The sequence below is a fragment of the Phaeoacremonium minimum genome (genome assembly GCF_000392275.1).
Source record: "Phaeoacremonium minimum UCRPA7 unplaced genomic scaffold PA7_03_scaffold_222, whole genome shotgun sequence".
NCBI classification, from domain to species: domain Eukaryota; kingdom Fungi; phylum Ascomycota; class Sordariomycetes; order Togniniales; family Togniniaceae; genus Phaeoacremonium; species Phaeoacremonium minimum.
This window is the reverse complement of record NW_006921127.1, coordinates 315,431-338,994: the sequence shown is the minus strand read 5'-3', so window position 1 is coordinate 338,994 and position 23,564 is coordinate 315,431. Positions and strand designations below refer to the sequence as shown.

Here is a 23,564-nt window from a genome sequence, read left to right as displayed (position 1 = left end):
ACTGCTTACTTTAATAGGACAGTGTTGATGCACAAATGATGGGGACTTTAGGCCATGACGGATGCCGCGCTTTTCGGATCATGACCCGTTCCCTGCGCCATTCGCCAGCCTTGCTACTTCAAGCAGATTCTCGGTCATTTTCATACCGCTACTGCTGTGTGAGAATTATTCCTGATTGGAATTTTAGCACACCTTGAATAGGCTGCGGGCTGAGACACATTGACTTGCGTAGGGCCATATCCGTTTTAGGGTTTCCAATAGTCAGGAATTTTTGTGTAACATTGACCACATTGTCTCCCACGCCGCATTTTCCACGAAGCTGGATCTTCCAGTGAAATGCACTGGGTCCGACAAACATCACCTCGTGGGATCGATTTGCACTCGCTGTCGGTACGTCGGTAATCTAGATCATGCCGCATAAGCACCAATATGGGGAAGCGTCCCGCCTCAGCACTGCCGCCTCACTGCTCCCCATGTCAATCCTCCGCCAAGTCCAGTCTGCTGGGTACTACCAGTCAAAACAGTCTTATTCGGCAAATTGATGGCTTGATCTTCCTGCAAGGAGTGGCATGCGCCAGGCTTTCGGACCTGGTCTGACCTATGCTGATCTTCGGGCCGGCCTGGTCATAGGCCGTGCTGGTCTGCCATTGGAAATTCTGATGTGCCGTGTTTTCTTTGTCTGCCAGCTCAGCTAGAGAGTTGCAATTTTGCAGCTGAAGCTACCAAAGTTAATCGTCTCAAGCACAAAGATGAATACGGGAGCCGCAGACATCATCGAAGCGGGAGCCTCTGGTTCCGAAGTTGTGGTGTTGACAGGTCGGATACGATACTCTTTCCCCAGAACTTCTTCTCTCAAGAGCAGAAGAAGGGCCAGAACTCTTGTCCCTGTTTGTGGTCTCACTTGACTGCAATCTTCAGTCTAGGAGGGAAACATGTCTCATTTGGACAAAGATGCTGCTCCTGGGAGCTGTATTCCACACGACCTAGCATAGAGCCAGAATAGCAGTAAGGGACAAGATCGACAGCCACGGTCCTAGGATGATGGGGCAGTTGAACTCTATCATCAAGCCACGAAAGTTATCGGGAATGGATGTCAAAGGAAGCTGATACTTCTGTCAACTGAATCTGGGGTATCGGTGTCCCGAACCTCGCGATAGCTTGGCATGGCAACGGCCGGCTTTGTTGTGCTACTCCCGATGGTGACGCGCTGACGAGTATTGCTCCACGTCCCTCTATTCCACGAGAGCCCACACGAGCAATACAAATACTTGGGGTTGAGAATGGCGGTCGAGATCACTTCAGACTACATTCCTCAAGACAGCTCTATCCTGCAAACATCTAGGGAGTAAGAGTTCCCTCAGCCCCTGAATCACTGTCTGAAGCCATAACGGCCCTCCACCCGCCTGCTCGGGTAGTTCAAATCCCCCCTTTTCCACTTTCGTTACACATTTTGTGTCATCTGTAGCTATGCTTCGTCTCTCTGCTGCTGCTTTCATCCTCGGTGCCTTCAGTGGCACCTTGGTCGGAGCTGTCCCCGCTCCCGGCCCCTACGACGGAACACTCGCCGACAACTATGTTGCCAAAGGATGGAAGTATCTCGGCTGTGCGAACGAGCTCTCGGGAAGTACTCGCGCTCTCAATTCCGGCGGCTTCTCCTCGTCCACCTACACAACCATCGAGGTTTGCATGGATTACTGCCAGCAACGCAACTTCCCCTATGCGGGCCTCGAAAACGGAGTAGCATGCTGGTGCGCCGACGGGTACGGGCTCACATCTGGGTCCGCTGTTGGCCAGACGGGCTGCGCCACGCAGTGCATTGGCGATTCGAAGGAGATATGCGGCGGTCCGAACCGCATCAGCGTCTTCCACGACGAGACGTACAATGCGCTTCGATCTCCCGCGAAGATCGGCACGTACGCCCACGTCGGATGCTACAGGGAGCCTCTTGATGGAAGTCACGCCCTCCCGGCTTTGCTCATCGACCGCACGGACATGACGATCAACCAGTGCGTGAATCGCTGCTACACTGCTGGCTACATGTTTGCCGGAGTCGAGTACGGCCGCGAGTGCTGGTGCGATAACAGAATTCACGACGGCGTCATCGATGCCAGCGATCCGAGCGGCACATATACGTGCAGCATGCCCTGCATGGGCGATGCTGGCCAACCCTGTGGTAACTCCAACGTTGTGGACATCTACAAAGATACATATCAGTAGTACAGTGGATGTGAGAACATCGAGTGTATGTGGCCAACGAGTTTTGAAGTTATGGCGAGGGAGTGGCCCAGAAGCATGGAGGGAGTTATCATTCGAGCGTTGCCTGTTACTTTCCTTCTTGATTACAGGATGATGAAACGGGTAGTCGCCTAAATTTATGGTGTACTGAGACAATGGAGTTTCCAATTAGTCTCGACGACGCTCTCTCAATAGATCAATGCTGCAGCAAGATAAATAAAGACGTCTTTATATACTAAATGATCCCTTGCTCTGATTGGGGACTGTGAATATCTGATTGGACTAAATATTCATGAGTACAGCTTTCACTTAGTGTGGGAATGCGAGAGGCTAACAAGTTCAGTTCATTTGGAAATTGGCCACTCGAGAGGATACGATACACGATGGTGAACAATTCTAATTTTTCTCGAGACGGAACCGTAGCTACCTACACCTCTGCCCGGGACAATGTTCAGAAACAGCCACAACGCCCATTTTCCAACCCTGGTTCATTATATACAGCAAAAACGCCGGAGAGAGGACCGAGGAAACAACAGCCGTGGTATCAATGAAGAAGATGGGCTTTTTAGTCACTGTCATCCTCCTCAGCCGCGCCCTTCGAGGCCCTCTTCGCCTTCTTCTCCTTCTTTCTGCGCTTTCTCTCAGCACGCTCCTCTGGCGTCTCTCCGTCATGCTTAGACTTCCGCTTCTTCTCCTCGGCGGGCTCCTCTGCGGACGCTAGAACAGGGGGTGCAACAGCAGTAGGCAATGAGGCAGGGGCGGCCTCGATGGGGGCAGGAGCCTCACCGTTGCTTGCATCTGCAGCGGCACTGTAGTCGGTGTACGAATCCTTCCACTTCGCAGGAGTCTCGGCATTTACCCGGCCAAACTTGTCAAGCTTGCCATCTGCCTTCAGCTTCTTCTTCTCAGTGGCCTGGGGACCAAGTCCCCAGCGTCTCGGGTACAGGTCTCGCTCCATGATCTGTGAATCTCGATTAACTTATGTGATTCCAGTAGACAAGATGAAACTCACGCAGCGCTTGACTTTGGCGACAACGCCATGATCGCAGGAAGAGAGCTCCACCGTGGACATCTGAGCAATGCCAATAGCAATAGCTTCGCCCTTAGTAGTCATGAGCACAACCTCCTCGTGCAGCTCAATGCCGGATTCGTATCGAAGCAGACCAGGCAACATCAGCTTGGCGCCATAGCATACGGCGTTCACCGCGCTGTCCTTCACTACTAGCCTCTTATATCTGCAATCTGTTAGCCAAAAGCTCGTTCGTTGACAAGAAAAAAATACCTACCCGAGCAAGAGAGTCTCCAAGGGTTGGATGACCTTCCTCAGATACGACTCGTCGCGGTTGTTGTCGTATAGCCATTGAGCATCGAGGACATCATGTAGAGTAACCAAATCCTTGGTCTCGTTCATGGCACCACTTCGAACACGACGCAGCTCCTGCATGTGTGCTCCAACACCCAATAGAAGACCCATATGCACGCAGAGAGTTCGGATGTATGTTCCAGCCTCGCAGCTAACCCAGAAAACACCCAGGTGTCGGTCATTGTCGAACTCGATGACCTTGCTCTCAAAAATTGTTCGAATACGCAGCTGTCTCTTGACGGCAGAGATCAGAGGAGGTCGCTGGAACAGAGCACCAGTAAGGAGCTCAAGGGCTCTGGCGAACTCGGTCTCGCCGCCTGGGACCTTGTCGTGCAGGCGAATGACACACACGTACTCCTTTCCGGCACTCTGCTGGCTCTTCACAAGTCGTGTGGCACGATCCACGCAGACAATCAGGCATCCTGTGACCTTGGGGTCAAGGGTACCGGAGTGACCAGTCTTCTCTACTCTCAGAATTCTCTTCACCCAGGCGACAACTTCATGTGAGGACGGGTTGGAGGGCTTGTCAAGATTAATGACACCGGAGCTAACGTAGGACTTGATGTCTCGCTTGAGGGGAGATGAACCGTTCGGGATCGGTGTGAAGTGACCGGTTCGAACAAGGACTGAGGAAGTGTCAGCGCATTGAGAAGCAACAGAGACGGGCCAACCATACGTTTGTCGTAGTTCTTGAGCAACAGTGGCCAGGTGCTCGTGTCCAGCGCGGGGACATTTGCCTGGGGCTTAATGGAGTATTCCTCCTCGCCGGCCTTGACGACTTCCATTCCTGACATCTTGACTGTCGGGAATTGAGGCACGAAAGCGGAATTGATCAGAGACGAAAAAGCGCGAAAACCGTGCTCGCACTCTGCTGTTCGCCTTTGCGTTTGACTCGGGAGCTTCTAAATTTTTTCCCAAGAGCTTGTGGGGAAGAGATAGAAAATATCCAGCCTCGAGCTAGGCTTTGATAGGATTAGCGCTGCAAGCTGCTGTGGCTCACAGCTTGGGGTGCCACACTTGTGAGCTTGTTTGAAGAATCACTTACCAGGTGAAGATATCACTTAAAAGGGTAAATGTTGAAAAATCTGGGGCTTCTCACACGAAAGACTGAAGAATTTATTATTTCTTTATTACGGTGATAGAACAGTTCTTGGCTGCTGAAAGCTCAAGTTTTTGGCGTACATCTGCTCTGAGGGCTCATAGCATAGCTTAGCCAAATGCTGTGCAAAAATTACTGTCGGCTTAACTTCAAGTTTGTAGAAGTTAGTTAATCTCTGGACTTTCCCGTCCATCTCACCAACTTGACTGACGTTCATGCACGGTAAAGTCATAAACGAAATGTAAGAAAGTATCACTAGATCATACTGAGTTGTTTGCAGGTGGTTATAATTGGCATCATTACGCTGGAGACTTTCGACAGCAGTACGAGATATCAAAACTAATATACAGGGATATTGCTGATATGTATAGCATTCATGCTTAGACCATCCTCCTTCCTGGGGGCCACCATATATATCCCCGCCCACACCGTGTCGTAACGCATTGCTTCTAGTATCAGAAGCTTCGAGGATGGACAGTGCAGTCCAATCGCTCAGGTATCTATAAAAACCGAACTCCAAGCTGCACATAATGTGACAAAATCAAAAATAAGCCTGTAAAAGCCAACGTCAATCCTTCTCGAGGTGTCAAGAAGGCTGGCTAGCTTTATACAGCATTGCCTCTTCGAGCATCCTCCTCTGTCAGGCCAGCGTACGTGCGAGATTTGAAGGAAGTCACGCTATGTTGCCTTCCAAAACCTGGATGATGAAGCACGGGCGCTTGCGGCTCACTGGGCATGCGGCCGCTATGATTACTGCCACCTGCGCTATCGACCTCATGCATCTCATATGCCTCTTCATACTGATGCTCGCGGCTCGCAAAGCTTGGATTGGATGGCTGCGTCCGGATGCTGGGTTCTGAGCCACCAAGGGCAACCCCAATCTCGATTGGAATACTGTGTTGCGACTGTTGGGCCTCATGTTGCTCCTGCAGTGCTTTTTCCTGCGCAGAAGAGGGGAAGTTTTGTGGCCACTGCATATTTGGACCCTCAAGAGCACTGACGGGACTGTTATACTGTGAGGAGTAAGGCGAGAAGTACCGTGGGAAAGTGCTGTTCGTGGTGGCGGACATCGGTGAATCGTCCCAGCCGCGCAACGGCTTCTGACTGAGCGGTGTATCGTTCAGGTCGGGTCGGTTCGGAGGGTTCAAAACACCTCCTCGGGTGCTCGGATGGGGCCAACCTTGGTCTTTGTGTCGCATCTCGAGTTTATGCAGGAAAGCCCTGCGCCGTCGCCTTCCATTACAGACAATACCAAAACCAATAGCGAAGAGAAGGAGGGCAAGTCCACCAATGGCGATGCCAACCTTGCCCCCAAGAGAAATTGGGCCAGTCTGATGAGTGAACTCGCCCAGATCCGACGGTGTAGGGGTGGTGACATTCATAGGGACTGTCGAGAAAGGCGATCCCTCAACTGAGATGGTTGCTCCAGCAGCAGGCTTTTGTTGACACCCAGCATCGAGCATGACGACGTAGTTGTTGAGGTAGTGCTGGTCACCTGGAAGCAAGCAAGCAGAGCATTTTGCAACCTGCTCATGTATCCAAGCTTGGCAATAGTCATATTCGCCAACCGATGTCGACAGGTTGCCATATTCAAAAGCCTCCCTCAAAGGACCACAGGCGGTGCTAATGAGTATCAGCTTCTATTTCATGTCAGGATGATTCAGGACCAGGTGCCTACCTTGTGACGCAGGGATTACTGCCAGCATCTTTGTTTCCAGCGAAGCCGAAGAGACACCAGGACACGGCATAGCGCAAGTTGTAAAGCAGCCATTGCAGGTCGGTTTGGCCATGGCCAGAGTACGTGCTGCCTAGCTCGCAGTTGATACATGTCTTAAAGACAATACCAGCTGAAGAGCCGAATGAGTTTTCATTGCAGACCATGTCATCTCCCGTGGTGGCGGAGAGGACATTGCCGCAATTCTTCTCGCATGGCGAGTCTACACCAACAAGGAGCGCAGAAGCGCTCCGCGAGAAGAGAGTCGCAACGACTAAACCGGCGGTCGCGATCCTCATGGTGCTCGGTCGCAAGAGATACAATTATACTCTCAAGAGTAGCAGAATGCGGGGGTTGAGAAACGAAGTCGATGAAGCTTCAAGCGTCTTATCGCCACGAGGGTTCTCTGTACAACATACCGGCTGGACGAGAGTGTTGTACAGAATGTAGTACGGGTTTGTCGGCTCGCCCGCCTCGCTACGTAAGAGATGAGGGCTTGATATAGCTATCTTCTTGATGCCGTCTCGATGATGCGAAACCTGGGGCTGTTGGCGATTTAGCGCTGTGTCATGTTCCCAAACGTCTTTGTTGCAGAGGGGGAGATGAAAAGAAGACATCCGACAGATGTGATAGTGACGGGAACCGGACTTGGAGCAACAAAGGATGCGTATCGAGCGAGGCCTAGCACCTTTGTTTCCGACCCCAATCACACGCTCGACCTGAGCCAACTGCCAACGGCCCCGCGAATGGCCGTCCGCGGGGGCTGTCCTGATGGACAAAGGCCCTGCCATCGTCCGTGAGAATCGGCCACTTAGAATTGGGGATATGCCGCTCGAGGGCATGCACATCCTGCACGTTCGTCAGTGGGGAGTCCTCGATTGGCCACTAGCGGGCCGAGTTAGAGTCGACACCGCTGTCCTTAGCTGCAAGGTCCCCTGCAACTATTCACATCTGTTAAGGTAGCTCTGTGGCATCTCAAGAGTCTCTCGCGTGTGATTGGCGGCCACATCTTCTGGCTCTTTTGCCGGTGGCGCCCACTTACTGGAAAGGGCAGGGCTGACAAGACTTTCCCAGGGAGCAGAGAATGCGTTAACAGATCGTCGAAGGGTTCGTATTGGCCCCCAACCGCCATCCTGCAGCTCACTGATCTGCCCATATTGATGCACTACTGTAGCGGCCGGCGCGAAGACCCATTTCCCGGCCAAGTCAAGATGTCGATATTGTCTCCGCTTAAGACCTCCTGTTCCATCAACCATGCCGTCACTCGGTGATGGCACCGCCGTTGCATATATCACAGCTGTTCCGACAGAGCGGACGACCCGAGTCACAGCACTTTAGCGCTTGATGATACTGGCTGTCTCCGGCTCTGGACGGCTTGTTCTGTGCGAGTCTTCGTAGTAGGTCCCAAGGATGGAGGGATCAGGGTCGAGTTCTGGGCCAGTAGGTCAACCCCGCTCCTACAAGCTTGCCAGCTCAACCTACCATAACAATCTGGTCGCGAGGTCTCCAGCCAACCCACCACCACCCATCTCGGGCAATGTTGGCCGAAACTCTGCTGTATGCATTAGATGTGGCCACGTGAAATTGTGTCTCATCATGAGTTTGTACCACTTGTGATGAATGTTTTGGGTAAAACTCTATCATTGGTCCCAGTCCCTGGGGCCTCCGTTATTTTGCCTAATACTATACTATACAAAAGTGTCACTTCAGATTGCTTCCGACTCTCCACCCAGCATAAATTCGAAAATCATAGATCAAATCGTTCATGGATGAATTAGATGCATCTGTCATTATATAGCCCGAGATAACACTGTACACAGCATGCGTAAGATCCGATGTATAACAAACAAGAGATGTCGCTGAAGAGATACCGAAACAAACAGAATAGCAACGCAACCTTAACTTCAAACGCCAACTTCATGCCCCTAGACCTTATTCTTGGTTCTCTGGACCCCCTTTTTGCCAAGGCTCGCCTGATTTCTTTCGACTCCATCTTATAGCATGTCAGAATGCATTCGCAGTGTTCTCCCAAACTCCTCGCTCGCAACAAAAGAAAGGTGCTTCTAAAGCAGGACGTCGTAGATCGTATAATGTCACAGAAAATTACCACACAGCACTCTTTGGTCTGTCTAGCCCTATATCTGACACAAGCTGATTCCCCAAACTCTTCAACGAATCTATAGTTCCGGTATTGACCGGGTCTGAAACGGCTGAGAGAATTGTCCCGAAATCGGAGTTGAGCGTCATGGCTTTGGGAGTTGTTGGTTCAAAGACTCGAGGTGATGGCGTGGCAGGAGAGCCATTCGGAGAGCCAATTGTATGTATCGAAGATCCGCTCATAGCAGGGCAGAAGTCGGTAGATTCTCCTCTGTCACTGGCCACCAACGGAGTAGGCGCTTTGAATATACTTATCTCCATCTCTTCGACATCTCCTGTCGGCGCTGGGGAAGTTACCGGCCACCGGTTCGGTGATGAACTGCCTCGATGGTTGGAAGCCGAATTAATCCTCTGGTTCAGGCGTGAATTGCTCATTTGCCTGGGACGTGGATTATTCCACTGCTGTGCAGATGGCTGATTTACCTGGCTTGGCGTACCAACATGGCTTTGGGTAGGGGTATTTCGATGACTGTGGCTATGGGTGGGACATCCAGGTGCATGGAAGATGATCTCGGCAACTATCTCGTCTGGATGATAGGGGACGACCGAGCCTGGTGTTCCGTTCATCTGGCTCATCGGAGACATTGTTTGACTGGCAGGCGTGTTGTCTCTAGGTCCTCGGCCCTCGCGAGACCCAAAGCGTTGGTGGCCCAGGGATGCGCTGGGCAATCCGCGGCTCTCTGGTCGTGCAGGGCGTGAGTTCGGACCAACGCTAGGTGAAGAGCCTCTTATAAGGGGCTGTCTCCCCCGGCTCGCCGACCGAGAGCTAGGACGTTCCATGACCTCTCCAACGATTTTCGAAATTTCAGACCACACGAGTGTTCTCGACTCATCCGGTTCCACGTGCGGGATTATGGCGTCAGCATTGGCAGGCTGCGCTGCATTGACTGATTGAGAACGAGGATGGCCGAAGATGGAGCCAGACATAGGCGCGGAACTCTGCTCGGCTCGCGAGGTTGGTCTCGCGTCACCATTCTTCAAAAGTCTCTGATTCATTCTTCGGAATATATCAGAAGCGGGTCGGTCGATCCCCCCTGCAAGAACGCCAGGACTAGCTGCGATGGGAATAGATGTCCGTGATAGATTGAACATTCTCTCGTCAACGATTTGATCCGTATCAAGTGGCCGACCAGTGCGACTGGCATTACGCGACCTCGGAGTTCTCGGCCGACCTTGACGATCAGCTTCTTCATAGTCGTAATGACGATTCATTGGCGATTCAGTACGCCTAGATATTGCTTCAAGTCTTTGGACCATACCAGTCAGATCCGGTTGCTCGATCTCAGAGTCGCGACGATTCAAGGGGCGACCAGTCCTACTTGCGTTCCGCGACTTGGGCGATGACGGTCGAGGAGGCGCAGGACCTTCTGCCTTGGTAGCTTCTGACTTTGTAGAAGCGTGGCGACTCAACTTCGAGCCGTTTGTGCGGCCAGAACGACTGGATCTTATAGAGGTACCCGAGCTGAATTCGGATTGCCCAGGCGACAGTCTGTCTTCTACGGACGGAATCTTTCTAGTCTCGCGTTCACTACCAGAATATCGAATGAGCGAACCCTTGAATGATGGGGACACGGGTGCAAACATTGCCCATGGATCGCGAGGTGTTGCAATGAGTGTTTGTGGAGGACGAAAGAAATATTTCTCAGAGAGGCGGTCATTGTCTTCAGATGTGGCGTCTGAGATGCCATGTTCATTGGGAACATGAAGGTTGCCCCCTATGACTGACAGGTGGTCTGGAGTCAAACGCTCCATCGTTGAATCGTCATGCGGATAAGGCGTGGACACATGGTCCTTTCCTTGCTTGCTCCCGAGAGTGGAGATCTTGGGCCGAACTGACAACGGTGTAGGGCTCGGCGCAGTTGGGGTCGGTACGGTAGGACTCTCCTCAATTACGCCGCCAGTTGTGGTGGTATATTTTCGCCGTTCTGGGATTGTAATCTTCGGTGATGGTGGTTTAGCCCTCCTTGTTCTCGCGACCGGTCCTGTTGGCGAACTTCCGCTGCGCTCCTCTGAAGTTGACTGCGATGACTTGGTACCCTCCTTCCTCTGCGGAAGCCTTGGGGCTCTACCATCATTCGACGCAGGTGATGAACCGGAAGTCTTCTGGCCCTCCGCCTCTCGCGATTCTCCATCTGGTCGATGTATGAGCTTCGCGATTGGTGGCGCATCAGTGTCGACAATCAACAGGTCCTTCACACCACGTCCCAGCAACCCATAAACATTCACTTCGCCATCCTTGATGCCAATGACAGCGCTTGTGCCAGCATAGACGACATCATCTTCGAAGCCAGTACGATTACAAAAGATAACAATGACTTCTCTACCGGTCTCGGCTCGAATGACTGGTTCCAGACGTTGCACCCAGTATGTCAAGGTTTCCATGTCAGGTTCGGCAGGCATACGACTATACAGGCGAGCATCCTCACGGGTGAGCCAGGCCATGGTGACGATGACCAGATCTGCTTGTACCCTGGCTACATGATAGCCGAATTCAAAGTCATTCCAGGGCGCTTCAAATTTGTACGGGCTAAGGAATTAGTACTGGACACTCATAACGAGAACTTGTGGGCGAATATGCTTACTTGATGTCCATGCCTAGATTGTTTGTTAGCCTTTGACAAGATGCAGGCAACGCCTCAACATGAGTGGTGTAAGACTTACAAATGCCTATTGCGGTGTGGCCGAGTCCGGGAAGATATCCGCCGAAGAAGCCTTGGCCCTCGAGCGCCCATGTTTCATCAACCATGTACAATGAAGACTTTCTGTAATTCGCAATCGTTTCACCTTCTCCGCTGACAACGATTGCGGAGTTGTAGTACTCGGGGGACGTAGGCCATCTTTGAGCCACATCTACCTTCTCAGGATAACCAACGACAACGGTAGTGTTGTACTTGAGAGCAGTCGTGCGAGCCCAGAGAGAGCTGATGCCTGACCCAGAAGGCTCAAGAAAGGGCGATATTTGTTGTAGCGACTTGAAGTTGTAGCCTTTTCGCAGAAGTTAGCATCTTCAAAGCGGACACTTGCAAGTGGTTGCGGTTGCGACACAGATGGTGCAACTCGAAAGTTGCGCCAAGTTGGCAAACCCCAACGCAACACTTCACATACCAGTGAAAGCCAGTTCTGGCAGGACAAGCAAATCCAACAAATCCAAGTCGTCCGGGCTCGCCTTGCTCAAGACAGAGTCCGCGCGGTTGAGGTTATTATGGACATCGCCAACCTGGGGAGCGAACTGCAAGCAGCCTATCCTCATTGTAGCCGCGGCGGGCTAAGGCGCTCCACCGTGATCAACTCCTCTCACCACTCGACCCTACGGGAAGACGGGCGACCGCCGTGCCTACTATAACCCCAGGCAGGCTGGACGGATATGCCTTCGAGGTTGTCGAAGCCAGTTCGAACTCGAGACCACAATCGTTAATATCGAGGGCATCCAGAAAGATGAGGTAACAATAGAAACAGTGGAAGAGAGACGGTGGGAATTGGAGAGCGACTACACTTGTGGAGACTCCAAGGTATTTGGGAAAGCGGCACGAGCCAGGCGAGGGGGAACGGGGGAGGCTTGCTGTGCCTGCTGTGCTGTGCTGTGTGTGTGCTAGGTGCTTGGTGCTTGTGCAACGCTGCGCTGGGACTGGCACTGCAGAGGTACGTGCTGGGAAGTCTGGGGCAGCGCAGGCTAAGGCACGGGTAAGGTTCGAGAGACTGGGAGCGATAACCAACGGGATATCCATGTTTAGCGCTGCTGGCGTCCTAGCTGCGCAGGGGCCTCACTACCCAGCAAATCAGATCTCAGCATGGGCCTGCTTAGCGTACCTAGATGTGACGATCTACTTCCAGTGCCCTCCCGTGGTGGTGACTTTACCAAGTAGATGGCTCGGTTGCCTTTGTCGGGCAGAACGCTCCTAACGGGCATACCTATGTAAAAAGACAGGAGTGCCTGAGAAGCAGCAAAGATAGGGAGAAGCCACAGCAGAACAAGCAGCCAGCCAGAAACCCGGGCTGTGCGCATGGGCACACGGGGCCACGATGCACTCATCACCGTTGAGGCACCCCTTTTCTCATTGCTGACCGGTAGGTCGATCTACCCACCACGGATTACACACCGTAGAACAGCACAGCAACACGAGAGTCTCTGCTAGCAGCTGCTTCCTGTTCTCGTCTTCATGTGCATGCTGAACGCAGATGAGGTCTTTATCCAGGTACAAACTACTGTCCTCGTCCCCGTCTTATCTATCCTTCACATTGCGCATAGTAGTGAAGAGCGGCTGAGTACACTGGGGACTTGATCGCGCTATCAGGCTTCCTGCGGTGATAGGTCTGCGTCTACCGTCACGATCGTGCGATGAGCGCTTTAGGAGGGACATCCGACGATGTTTTCTGCGCAGGTTCTCCGCAGACCGTCGTCACTGTTGGGTCGACATCTGCCTGTAAGACCAATTGTGCTCTCCTTCCGCCAGTCGACAGTCGAGAGACGAGGTAGACGCAACGGCACAAGCGCCGAAAGCATCCAGCAGGAGGTTGGCACGCTCGGAAAGGTGACCGCCATTCCTGAAGAGCCTGTTGTCTTCGCCAGTCCTTCGTCGGTAGATTTCGACTGCCTGCAGGTGCTGCGTCTCTCATTCGCCCACGATGCAAGGTGTGTGTTGCGAGGTCACTCCAATGACCTTGATACCAGGGTCTGATTGGTCTTTCTGCAACGTACGCGCCCAAGCATACCCCACGCTCTCACCCCCCGGTCAGTGAGCGTTCTCTCCGCATTTGGGCTAGGACAATTTCTTCGGCTTCTTCCATTGATCCTGGACTGCTAATAGTTAGGCTCAAGGACTTTCATCACTGACCGCTACACTGGCGATTTGAAGGCTGGGGAACCCGCGTGCACCCCAGCCGCTGGCACGAACAGCGCTTTTCGAAACATGGCTCAGCACATTATGATCCTTCACCAGGGATCTGTCTCTTGTTCTTGGCAACAGTTAAACGCACGAGGCAGATCCTCCCACATGTGTGTCCTCACCTCACAATCAGAACAGGAAGATCTGAGCATTCGGTTCGCCTACCCGGCGTCTATGTCACCCAAACTCATCACCCATCATAACCAGGTAGAGTGGAGCCCGTCAGAGCCAGATATCACGGCTCATATTCACCATGCAAAGGTTAGACTACTAAATATACCACAATTCAATGACTTCATACGTCTTTTATTCGGTACACACGGCCATCGGCCATAGTATGGAAGCACGTGAAAACCTCCATCGTTGAATACATGTGTCGTCTTGGAAGTGCATTCAATCGACAAAAAGTTACTTGGCTTCCCTTATTGATTACCACTGCTGGAGGACTGAACTATGATCCAATTCCAATTTCCAAATGTTTCATGAATGATCCGTCCATCGTCTTGATATGGAGGCGATATACCTGGTCAAAAGTTTCTTTGACCAATTTTGGCTTCGTCAGGGGTCACTTGTAGTCGAGAAGCCCAAATGCTTGAAGCAGACGGGCGGATATCAGCGGCGCTAGGAGGCTTATACACAAGATAGACCTTTCACATTAAGCTGCCATCATGATCGTGGTCATGTCTCTTACTTAGGGATCGGACATTTTCAAGTTTCTTGCTCCCTGGATTCTACTTGGTCCGCGTTATCTGCCCTCACAAAATCAACGCAGCAAAATGGCCACACTAGCGAACAAACTCCAATGCCCATGATGCTCTTGTCCATAAAAGTTTGTAAATCATGGATGTCTTCATTTTCTTTACGGTAATGGAGAGTCTGGTTGTAAGAAAAGACTCCTCATCCCCCGCATCTTTCATGAATTACAGTTGAGATGCCATCCTAAGTGAGTCCGCCAGCGCCTAAATGTGCTCTACGGGACTTGGCTGGGCGTTAGGTAAGATTGAAGCACCATTAACATTGACCCAGGCGAAGCGACCTCTCTCTTTCGTGGCTAAGCTGTAAATCTCTAGTGTCAGTTTCGTCGGATGGATGCACAAAACAGCAGGCGGCTCTTTCTTACTTCTCGACCGTCATGACAGCGGAGTCCATAACTGGGGAATACTCCCAAGAAACTGACCAAGGGATATCTTTGCACTTCTGGTCATACCAATTCAACGTCTTGGGGTCGGTATCGGACAGACCTTGTGGCATAATTTCGCAGTGATGGTGAGTGGTGTCCGTGTAGATATCGAAATGAACGCGAATCTGTGTGTCTTGCACCTCTGGGAATGGTCAGATCCCAATGTCAACCCCAAAGCGAGTGACCCTACCTCGCACCATACTCCCTACCTTCCAGAGTTCGATTGCTCCGGCTCGACTCTGGCTATGCCTTGCCATAATGGTGCTGGAGTCGGCTGACCTGCCCTTGAATACGCCGACTCTATATGAGGGCTGCTCATTCATGTGGACGGTTTGGCCATCTGCAATGAGACTGATGTCATATGAGAAGAACGCATATTGATCAATGTTCAGGTCAGTAACAACGACCGTGATAAAGCCGTGCACATCCCAACCGCCATTGATGCTGTACTGAGACAGACCAGCGCAAGCAGTCTCCGCGAAGGAGGTATTAGAGGCTGGCTGCCCGTCAGCCGCGGTAATCGTGAATATGCACCACTCTCCAGAAGAACCGTCATGGCTATCGGGTGTTTCATCGATAAGAAAAGAGTATGAGCAGCTTGTTGCATCCTCGCATAGAAACTGGAAGTGGAAGAGACTCCATCGCCCCACTGGATGCGCCGTGGCGGCCAGCAGGAGATATGTCTGCATGAACCAGAAGGTATATTTCATCATTTAAACGTGATCTCCAAGTCCGGATAAGTGACAGTGATTGAGGACTGATCAAGACGGGATTAATACTGCTAGATGGCTGACATGCAGAAGGTGGAATTCGCGAGGTCTATATATGCCATATTCAAAGCTGTTTCTCAAGCACCTTCGATGACTTCACCAAATTGGTATGTCATAATTGGAGAACACCTCACCTAAGTCCCCGGAACAGCATGATTCTCATGCAGATGACCGTGGATCCAGGCGTATTTCGCGGAAGTCAGCTCAAGGCTGATCGTTCACATGAGCACCCATGGCAAGGAGAATATCGGGAAATCATCAAAAACACAGCGCTTTGCATTCAACTGCCGTATGTGATTGTCTTCACCGACGGAAACTAGTGCGAACATCCACTTGCAAACACTAAAATCTTGAGATGGCGTAACAGAGTCTGGCAACTTAAGCTGCAGCATACATGTTTGCGTCAATTGCGAGGTAGCATGGGAGTGACCTACTCAGGCGATCTCACAGCAAGCAATGACTAGAGGGCGCAGTGTCACGAAGAGATCTATTTTCTCCTTGAACTTCAGATATGACATCAAAACTCGTAGAAACTCGACATCAAGAGCCTTTGCATGCGGCAACATCGTATGTCGTATCACAAAAGGGGGAGAATTTGCTACGGTGACCATGCGATGACTTTTCACCTTGGCCGTGTGACACCCGGGGTAGGGAGTATATCTGGACATGCATAGAGCAGACTTGGATTCAGCATCAAATTAGGGCTACAATTTCTAAATGACCGAATATGATGGCTAGAAGGCTATGGTAGAATACGGCTTGGTACTAGTAAAATCCATATACGGCATATACGACTCGAAGACGCCGTCGCATGATGAGAGGCATACCGATCTCATCAAGCCCCAGAAATCACAGAGAGCCATCAATTCAATACGAGCGCTAGGGTAGGCGTCGTCTGGTATTAGGTCTACCTGTGCGGATCTTGTTATGAGTTGCATGATCGCTCTCTGCGAAGTTTCATCAACGTCACCCCTGAACATTCACGACTACATGGTGAGGGGATAACCTGGACATCCTATGAGGACATTGGAGTCCTGTAAATCCACCTCAAGACGAAGGCGAATCCTGGGTACGACTTGTTTCTGCGAAACACTTAACTACTGACTGCATGTAGATCATCAAGGAAGCTTGGCCATGACGTCCGGCCACGCGACCTGTCAGGTCGACTGGAGAAGATGGTCGCGGCCTGTTTTGCGCTTAGTTGCGTCCGGTCATTCGGTAGCAGGTCAGTTAACAGGAATCTATGAGTGAATTGATGTGCTGCATGGTTTACGAAGATTAGATGCTTGAAGGGTACCGATGCCTTATAACAGTTTATGCTGCCGTTCACAGCATGATTCAAACATGGTCTTCTCTAAGACCAGACTGATCTACATGTCGTCGATTTCACATGGGGATATGTTCGAGGTTTAGAGGAAAATGAAAGTAAATGACAAAGCAAACTGCAGTTCGCGAGAGTCCGACGTGAAGTAATATAATTAGATTTGATCCTCGGAGACTACTGCAGAAGCTGTTCACAATATGCAGCCACCATCACCTGGGTCCACGTAAGGAAGGGTGCCATCGTGCTTGTTTCTCGCAGCTTCGACTCTAATAGCCGCCAACGCGGCAAACGGATCTGACGAGAACCGCCCCGGAGACGCGAGAGGCTGCCTCGATCGATTAATCCCTCACTGTTCATAATTATGACAGTCCTGAGCAATTGCTGTTTCTATTGACATGTGGAGACTGAAAGAAGTTGTCTCTTCAGAGGGTTTCGCAGTTGAAGGATGTTAGTGCCCGAGTTGGCAGGTCGTACGAGGCCCAGGCCTCTTGGTCTACCTTAAGGCCTGCTCGCAGATTTCGCGGGCCAGCACAGGCCACTGATCAGCACTTTGTCTGCTTCTTCGTCCCGTCTCTGGGCTGCCTGTGTGTGGATAGACCCTTGTTTCTCGTGCGCAATCCCTGCTGGCGGTGGACATTCGAGAGTGAAGCGATTGGGCAGCGACGAGAAACGGAACGGCCAGGTTCCAGGCCGGCGTCTGCGTGGCCATTGAGGGCGCTTCTGGCCCCTGTAGTGTCCTGTAGCCTCCCGCGAATCTCGCCCAGTCCTCGTGCAAACAAAGTCCGCTCCTACGCCAGCCGTCCACCACTCACGATGGCCTCTCCTCCCACCCTGAGCCACCCCAACCTCCACAGGCTTCTTCTTCGCGCCATGCCCTGCTGCCTCACCTCCCTCGCCATTGGCTGCTTGTTCCATCCTCCCACCACTCCGCGATTCCGCTGCTGGGGTTGCGGGCCCGAGGGAGGCCGTCATTGGCTGCCACCGGCTGGGCCATATGCAAAATCCTCAGTTGGGAGGGTGCTATTCTCAGAAACATCTTGCTGTGTTGGGCGTGTTCGTCCGCCATGATGCACTGCAACCAGAGCGCCCTGGAAATGCCACGGCTGAAAAGTTATGTCTGGAGCCGCCTGCCTGACTTAGCAGCTGTCTGGCCGGCTTGTATGTACATGCATGTAAGTCCGGGTCCAATATATGAGTCTTTGGACCCGCGAATTGTAGGTCTCTCATACGTTTCTTCACCCTTTGGTGTTTTCCCTCCGTCCATCTACAGTCTTGGCTTCTTTCAATCTTCAAGCCGGACTTGACTTGACAAGTAACGACGATTCTTCCCTGCAATCGTGACTGTATGCCATGTCGTCACGACCGATAGTATAGTCAACGCTGCTCCCTCATCCTCCCTCCTCTCTCACAATGGAGCACACAACCACAAACATGTCGAAGGCACCCTCACTCGCCTCAATCCGAATCCTAGCCTTCCTCCTCTTTCTCGTGTCATCAGTATCCGCTCTGCAGGTGACGCCCGGCTCGAAATGTGCGTCCGTCTGTCTCGACCAACAAGACGGAAACAGCCTTGACCCAGCGGCCTCGTCGAATAGCCCGGATGATATGGTCTGCAAGGATGTTGAGTTCTACTCAGACGCCAATGGCCTCAAGTTCAAGAGTTGTGTAGAGTGCCTGCAGAATAGCGAGCAAGTCAATGGAACGGAAAACGATATTAGCTGGTTCCTCTGTAAGAATCACTTCAGAACTCCTTGCTGTAGAAATACTAACACCGCTTCTAGACAACCTGCGATATGCGACGAGCGTCTGTCTCTGGGGCTGGCCGACACACAAGAAGAACGTTTCATCTCCTTGTGACATTGACTATGCCTGCCACCCGCTTCAAAAGGCCCTCGAGACGGGGAATCTCAACCCAGCCAACGAGACGGAGTACCAGTACTGCACGGCAGGTGATTCAGTCTTTCAGAGCTCAAGTGTTCAGAACTGCATCCAGTGCCTACAAGCCAGCAGTGACCAGAACTATATGTCCAACTGTATGAACATCATCTGTTCGGTAACTCATGACTGTCCTTGCTAACCGCTTCTCAGTTCTCATCGCTCTCGAGGCAGGCTGTAAGCAACAGCCGGCGCCCGGCCAGCTCTTGGGACTGAGCGGCGCAATCTTCTCAGATTATGCCGTCAATATCACAACGCCGCCTTCAAACGTGACGGCAGCCGACACCAAGAAGAAAGACAATGGGACCATGACAACGGGCACCATCGTTGGTATCGCCGTCGGAACGGGACTGCTTTTCCTTGGTGGACTAGCTCTCTTCTTTGTATATTGGCGCAAACAGCAGCGGTATAAGAGAGAGGACAGCGGTTCCCCAGATCCCTATGACAAACCACTACGCAGCGGCAGCAGTTCCATAACTGCTACGAACAGTGGCACGGTACCTCACTATACCTTGGATTACAAATCCGAGCCGCCAAGCTATGAGCTACAGCAGCAACAACAACCACAGCCACAACCGCCGGCACACATCGTCAGTCACTTCTCGAGCAATGCAGACTACTATGATGATTTGGAGAACCAGAACCGCGGACGGCCTCTGCCCCAGAACCAGCCGGCTGAAATCACCAGCGTCAGTCATCACGCCAATAGCGCACTGCCTACCCACCCTGCCTATGTTCCCCGGGGCTACATAGGAGGCCGGCCCAGCCGCAACTCGTCGCCAAACCAGCGACCGCGGCCCAAGTCTAACAAGCCCGACTCATACGCCATCCAAGTCTACTTGAACGCCCAAGAAGACTCCAAGATACCACCACCACCCCCAAACCCGCCCCAGACACGGTCCACCAAGCCCATCCCGGTGGCCGCATCCAGAGCCTCGCAATTTGCAGGCCCACCCGCAGTCTCAACATCTGAGCCTGCTCCTGCTCCTGCTCCCGCCCCACCACCACCGCCACCACCTCCACAGGGGCAGAAGAAACCGCCCGTGCCGTCCCTCATCCTGCCTTCCGTGCCTCGAATACGAGTGCCGAAGAAGTACCCTCCACCATCAATACAGATCCAAGATGCCACGCCCATCGAAAACCAGGGCGGGAACGACAGGTTCGCCATCTCCGGCCCGCTGGCATTCCCGGACGAGCGCTTCAGGAACAGATCATCCTCGCCCAATGACCGCGTCGTCGAGCACGTCGTCCAGCCGCCCCAGATCTCGCCGGTTCCCATCGGGAGCGGGAAGAGCTATCTCTACGGCTGAATGCAAGTATTTATCGTTCGTTCAGACATCTTAGGGTTTACAGTCAGGCGCTCTGGGGTTTTTGAATTCCAACTTTTTTTTGTTTTTTGTTTTTTGGGATAGCTAGCTAGCTGGATTTTCTCTTGGGAAGGCGGGCTCTTTTCTAGGAGTTTGGGGGGACATGGGAAATACCGATACGAGACTGACCGGACCCGGAGTGAGAAACCTCAGAGATGGGCCACAGGCACGGTGGCAGATGGTTCATCCAGACGAGATCAACACCTACCTAGTACGACGATTCAGTCAAATTAGTCATAATGGTACCTATTTGGCTGATACCTCCAGAATTTATGAATCGTGAATGATTGGGTTGTAAATACGTTCAACCAAGGCTCCTAAGAGCCAGAGCTCTTCCCAAAGCTTGCTGAGGAAGTAAAGTGTCCCACCACGGTCAAGAACATGTTTGCCCGCCCAAGCTGAATAATTGGCAGAAAGCCTGCCCTCCTCTAGAGAATCGGGAAGTCCAGCCAACCAAAAAGCCTTGGCTGGTTTCATGAAACATGTGTTGGCCACTGACGGGCGCCTAGTGTCTACTTCATGCCGTGGAGAATGGGACTTGGTGTGCCTCAGTATTAGGCGGATGGAATACGCACGGCCGAATGACGGAGGCGAGAACGAGATTCTGCAAATCAAATGCCACCACCTGCTTACGGTGCCAATCTATCACCACATTGCAACGGTGTGTCCTCAAAAGAAATGACCTGGCAGAGCACGTAGGATTCGCGTGGATTTAAGAATGGTCTATCAGAGATGCTTTTCGACAAACTCAAGTTGTATTATTTGCCTAGTGTGCTCCAAAGACAAGAAATTCATTCCTTTCAGCCTGTTGCACCGAAGGGCAGGATAAGCCACATCGTGCGGGTACTTTAAGGGCGTCATGCTACCAACCCTGTTCTTTCATCATTCCGACTTCTCCCAGCCTCATCAAGAGTAAGTAGTCTATAACTGTCGTTTACGCCATAAACCGTACGACCTACTATACAGTCATGTGGTGTATCATCGCTTCCGATCACTGCTGCGACAGTTAGCCTTGGTAAAAATTAGGAGGCCAAAGCCGCCGATGGAACACCTACGTGCTGAGTCGTCTAGACAATGTCTGCAACTTCTTGTCATTATCCGCTTCGTGCTTCGCCCTAGCCAGTGCGGCCTGCAGCTCCTCCTCGTTCTGGCGTACCACCTCCTCGTGACTAGGGGGCAGTCTCTCGTTCTGTAGATCGACCTTCCGGGCATCTTCGAAACTGCTGATGGCCTGCTTAATGCCCTCGGCGCCTAGCATGAGGGTACCCGCAGGCAGACGTCCTCCAGAAACGGTCTTAAGCTCAGTAACCTTTTCAGACTCCTCTCGGAGGACTTGGAAGACTCGGGACAGACGACCGATTGCAAGGATCTTGTTCTTAATAGCACGTCTCTTGTACTCGATAGACTCGGGATCGTTGGATCCAGGGCCGCCGGCCGGGGTGATTGGTGGCGAAGTTGGACCGCTCGGGGATGTTGTGTCTTCCCTGAGTTCCTCCTCTGATGAAATACTCAAGATAGCAATCAACATATCCGTGATCTTCTCTCCGACGAAAGGAAGGGACCAGGTGAACACGTCCATGAAGTTCGGTAGCCAGTATGGATGGGGAGTGCAGTTGAACTGACGAATGTTCATAACGTTGTTCTCGTACTTCAATACCGCAGCCTTGTTGTTGTACACGTCCAGATAATTCGGTGCTGAGAAGATGGTCATCACACTCGGGAATCCAGTGGTTCTGGTTTTGCGATACATTCGGTAACCAGCATCTTGTGCTTCATGGGCCCGAATGATTGAAAGCAGGTTGTTCTTTTCCAAGAAGGCACATGCTGACGGGTACGAGAAAAAGTAAGAACATCCTCTGACATGGTTGTGGAGGAAATAATCGGAAGTCTTCTCCTGACCAAAGTCCTCTAGCGGATCAGCCCAGAGGATATCGCACATCAACCCTTGTGTAGGAGGCTCTCTGAATCGGTCAATCTATTATGTCGTTAGTCAGCCAGCGATCCTGCGACGAGAATTGTGTAATGGCAGGTGAGAAGTAGCTTACGCTTCTTAAGTCGTCAAGGGTATGTAGTTCAGGACTCAGTCCACCATGGATACAGAGGAATTGCTTGTTCATAACGGCTGCCAATGGAAGGCAGCAGAACGATTCCATACAAGCCTCATATATAGCCTCGGAGTATTTGTGTTTGCATTCGAGCTTGAAAGTGAAGTAATCGGTCAAATGGCGACACTCGTGGTTACCTCTCAGAAGCCATAGCGTCTTAGGATAATGGATCTTCAGACACCACAAGTATAGCACGCACTCGATGCTAAAGTACCCACGATCGACGTAATCGCCGAGGAAGAGATACCTCGTCTCAGCTGGGTCACCGCCGACTTCGAATAGCTTCATCAAATCATAGTATTGACCGTGTACATCTCCGCAAACGGTGATGGGGGCATCCATTTCGAGAAGATTGGGCTCGGCTCGTAGGAGTTCGGTACCCTTTCTGATGATCCACAAGGCTTGCTCATCTGTCAATCGACCTTCGCGGTAGAAGTGAGACTTGAGGAAGGTGATGTTCGGCTTCTGGTGGGTATCGTCCTCGAAGAACTGTTCATCAGTGGGCTTGAACATTGCAGGAGCCTGGACATCTAGATATGAGGGATACAGGTCAGTCGCGTGCTTAGGCAGGAGAGAGTGGCGGGCTGCGGTCGACGACAGGGTGAAGCTGTCGCCGCCGCGGCGGGGTCATTCGCACCTTTGCAGACTCGCTCCATTGTGTTGACCTGGGTGCCATCTTCCATATTATGGATAGTGAAGTCAATCTCGGGCAGAGGCTTCTTCTCCTTGATCGCGCGAATGGCATTGTCGACCTGGATGCTGCGCAGGTCCTGGCCTGGCGCGCCACCGCCGTCGGTGTCCATGGTGGGCAGCGACGTTACGTTGAGAAGGTAAGGATCTCGTGAGTCTCGATCCACTCAATGATAGCAATCGGGCAGATGCAAATCGTCAAAATTGCTTTGTAGCTCGTCACAACGGGGGAGGCGAAGGCTGAGGAAGAGTTGGCGAGAATGATGTAGGGCTGAGAGTGAGGTAGGTAAGGTAGGTAATGGAGTTGGGCAGACTGGCTGCTGGCGGCGGCGATTTTCTTGACCCCACAGCCAGCCGACGCTCTTCTTTAGACGGGAGCGAGTGAGGTAAGGGGAGGTACCTTTCGTTAGGACTACCTTGGTGTGAGGTAGCCTGCTATAACGACTTTACCTGCTTGATGCTTCACGACCGAGGGGCTTTCGCTTTGGGTTAAGGATCTCGGGTAGAGCTATTGAAGGTGTCTTCGACTATTTACTGACCGCCCATGCACAATTCCAGGTGAAATACGCCCGGCGGAGAATTCCAACAAGCTGCGGCAATGGTCATTGAGGGCCTCCCGAGAGCTTAAAAAGAGACAAAGTCCAGGCCGTTTTATTCACCCCGCCCTGCTGTGGGGTAGCAGTGAAGCGGAATGAAGAACTTAATTAGGGGTGCTGTGCGTCAAGGGCTATCGCTAGATCTG

General features: G+C 52.0%; 5 protein-coding genes across 5 annotated transcripts; 2 read left to right on the top strand and 3 right to left on the bottom strand.

The window, feature by feature from the left end:
- Window positions 1-1,467: 1,467 nt before the first annotated feature.
- UCRPA7_3052 (putative glyoxal oxidase-like protein) lies at window positions 1,468-2,217 on the top strand (the record flags this gene model as incomplete). Its single annotated transcript, XM_007915600.1, has 1 exon — window positions 1,468-2,217. The coding sequence occupies one exon, from the start codon at window positions 1,468-1,470 to the stop codon at window positions 2,215-2,217; it is 750 nt and encodes a 249-aa protein (XP_007913791.1).
- Window positions 2,218-2,800: 583 nt separating this feature from the next.
- UCRPA7_3051 (putative centromere microtubule-binding protein cbf5 protein) lies at window positions 2,801-4,392 on the bottom strand (the record flags this gene model as incomplete). The annotated part of the gene is made up of 4 exons (XM_007915603.1): window positions 2,801-3,196; window positions 3,248-3,470; window positions 3,522-4,224; window positions 4,275-4,392. 4 exons carry the CDS (start codon window positions 4,390-4,392, stop codon window positions 2,801-2,803), a joined length of 1,440 nt encoding a protein of 479 aa, XP_007913794.1.
- A 6,754-nt stretch (window positions 4,393-11,146) lies between these two features.
- Window positions 11,147-11,818, bottom strand: UCRPA7_3050 (putative carbon-nitrogen family protein; the record flags this gene model as incomplete). Its single annotated transcript, XM_007915565.1, has 3 exons — window positions 11,147-11,163; window positions 11,230-11,553; window positions 11,674-11,818. The coding sequence occupies 3 exons, from the start codon at window positions 11,816-11,818 to the stop codon at window positions 11,147-11,149; spliced, it is 486 nt and encodes a 161-aa protein (XP_007913756.1).
- Window positions 11,819-18,135: 6,317 nt separating this feature from the next.
- On the top strand, window positions 18,136-19,970 carry UCRPA7_3049 (putative exo-alpha-sialidase neuraminidase protein; the record flags this gene model as incomplete). Its single annotated transcript, XM_007915591.1, has 3 exons — window positions 18,136-18,454; window positions 18,507-18,758; window positions 18,814-19,970. The coding sequence occupies 3 exons, from the start codon at window positions 18,136-18,138 to the stop codon at window positions 19,968-19,970; spliced, it is 1,728 nt and encodes a 575-aa protein (XP_007913782.1).
- A 1,108-nt stretch (window positions 19,971-21,078) lies between these two features.
- On the bottom strand, window positions 21,079-22,935 carry UCRPA7_3048 (putative serine threonine-protein phosphatase 2b catalytic subunit protein; the record flags this gene model as incomplete). Its single annotated transcript, XM_007915584.1, has 4 exons — window positions 21,079-22,002; window positions 22,073-22,149; window positions 22,270-22,662; window positions 22,770-22,935. 4 exons carry the CDS (start codon window positions 22,933-22,935, stop codon window positions 21,079-21,081), a joined length of 1,560 nt encoding a protein of 519 aa, XP_007913775.1.
- Window positions 22,936-23,564: the final 629 nt, after the last annotated feature.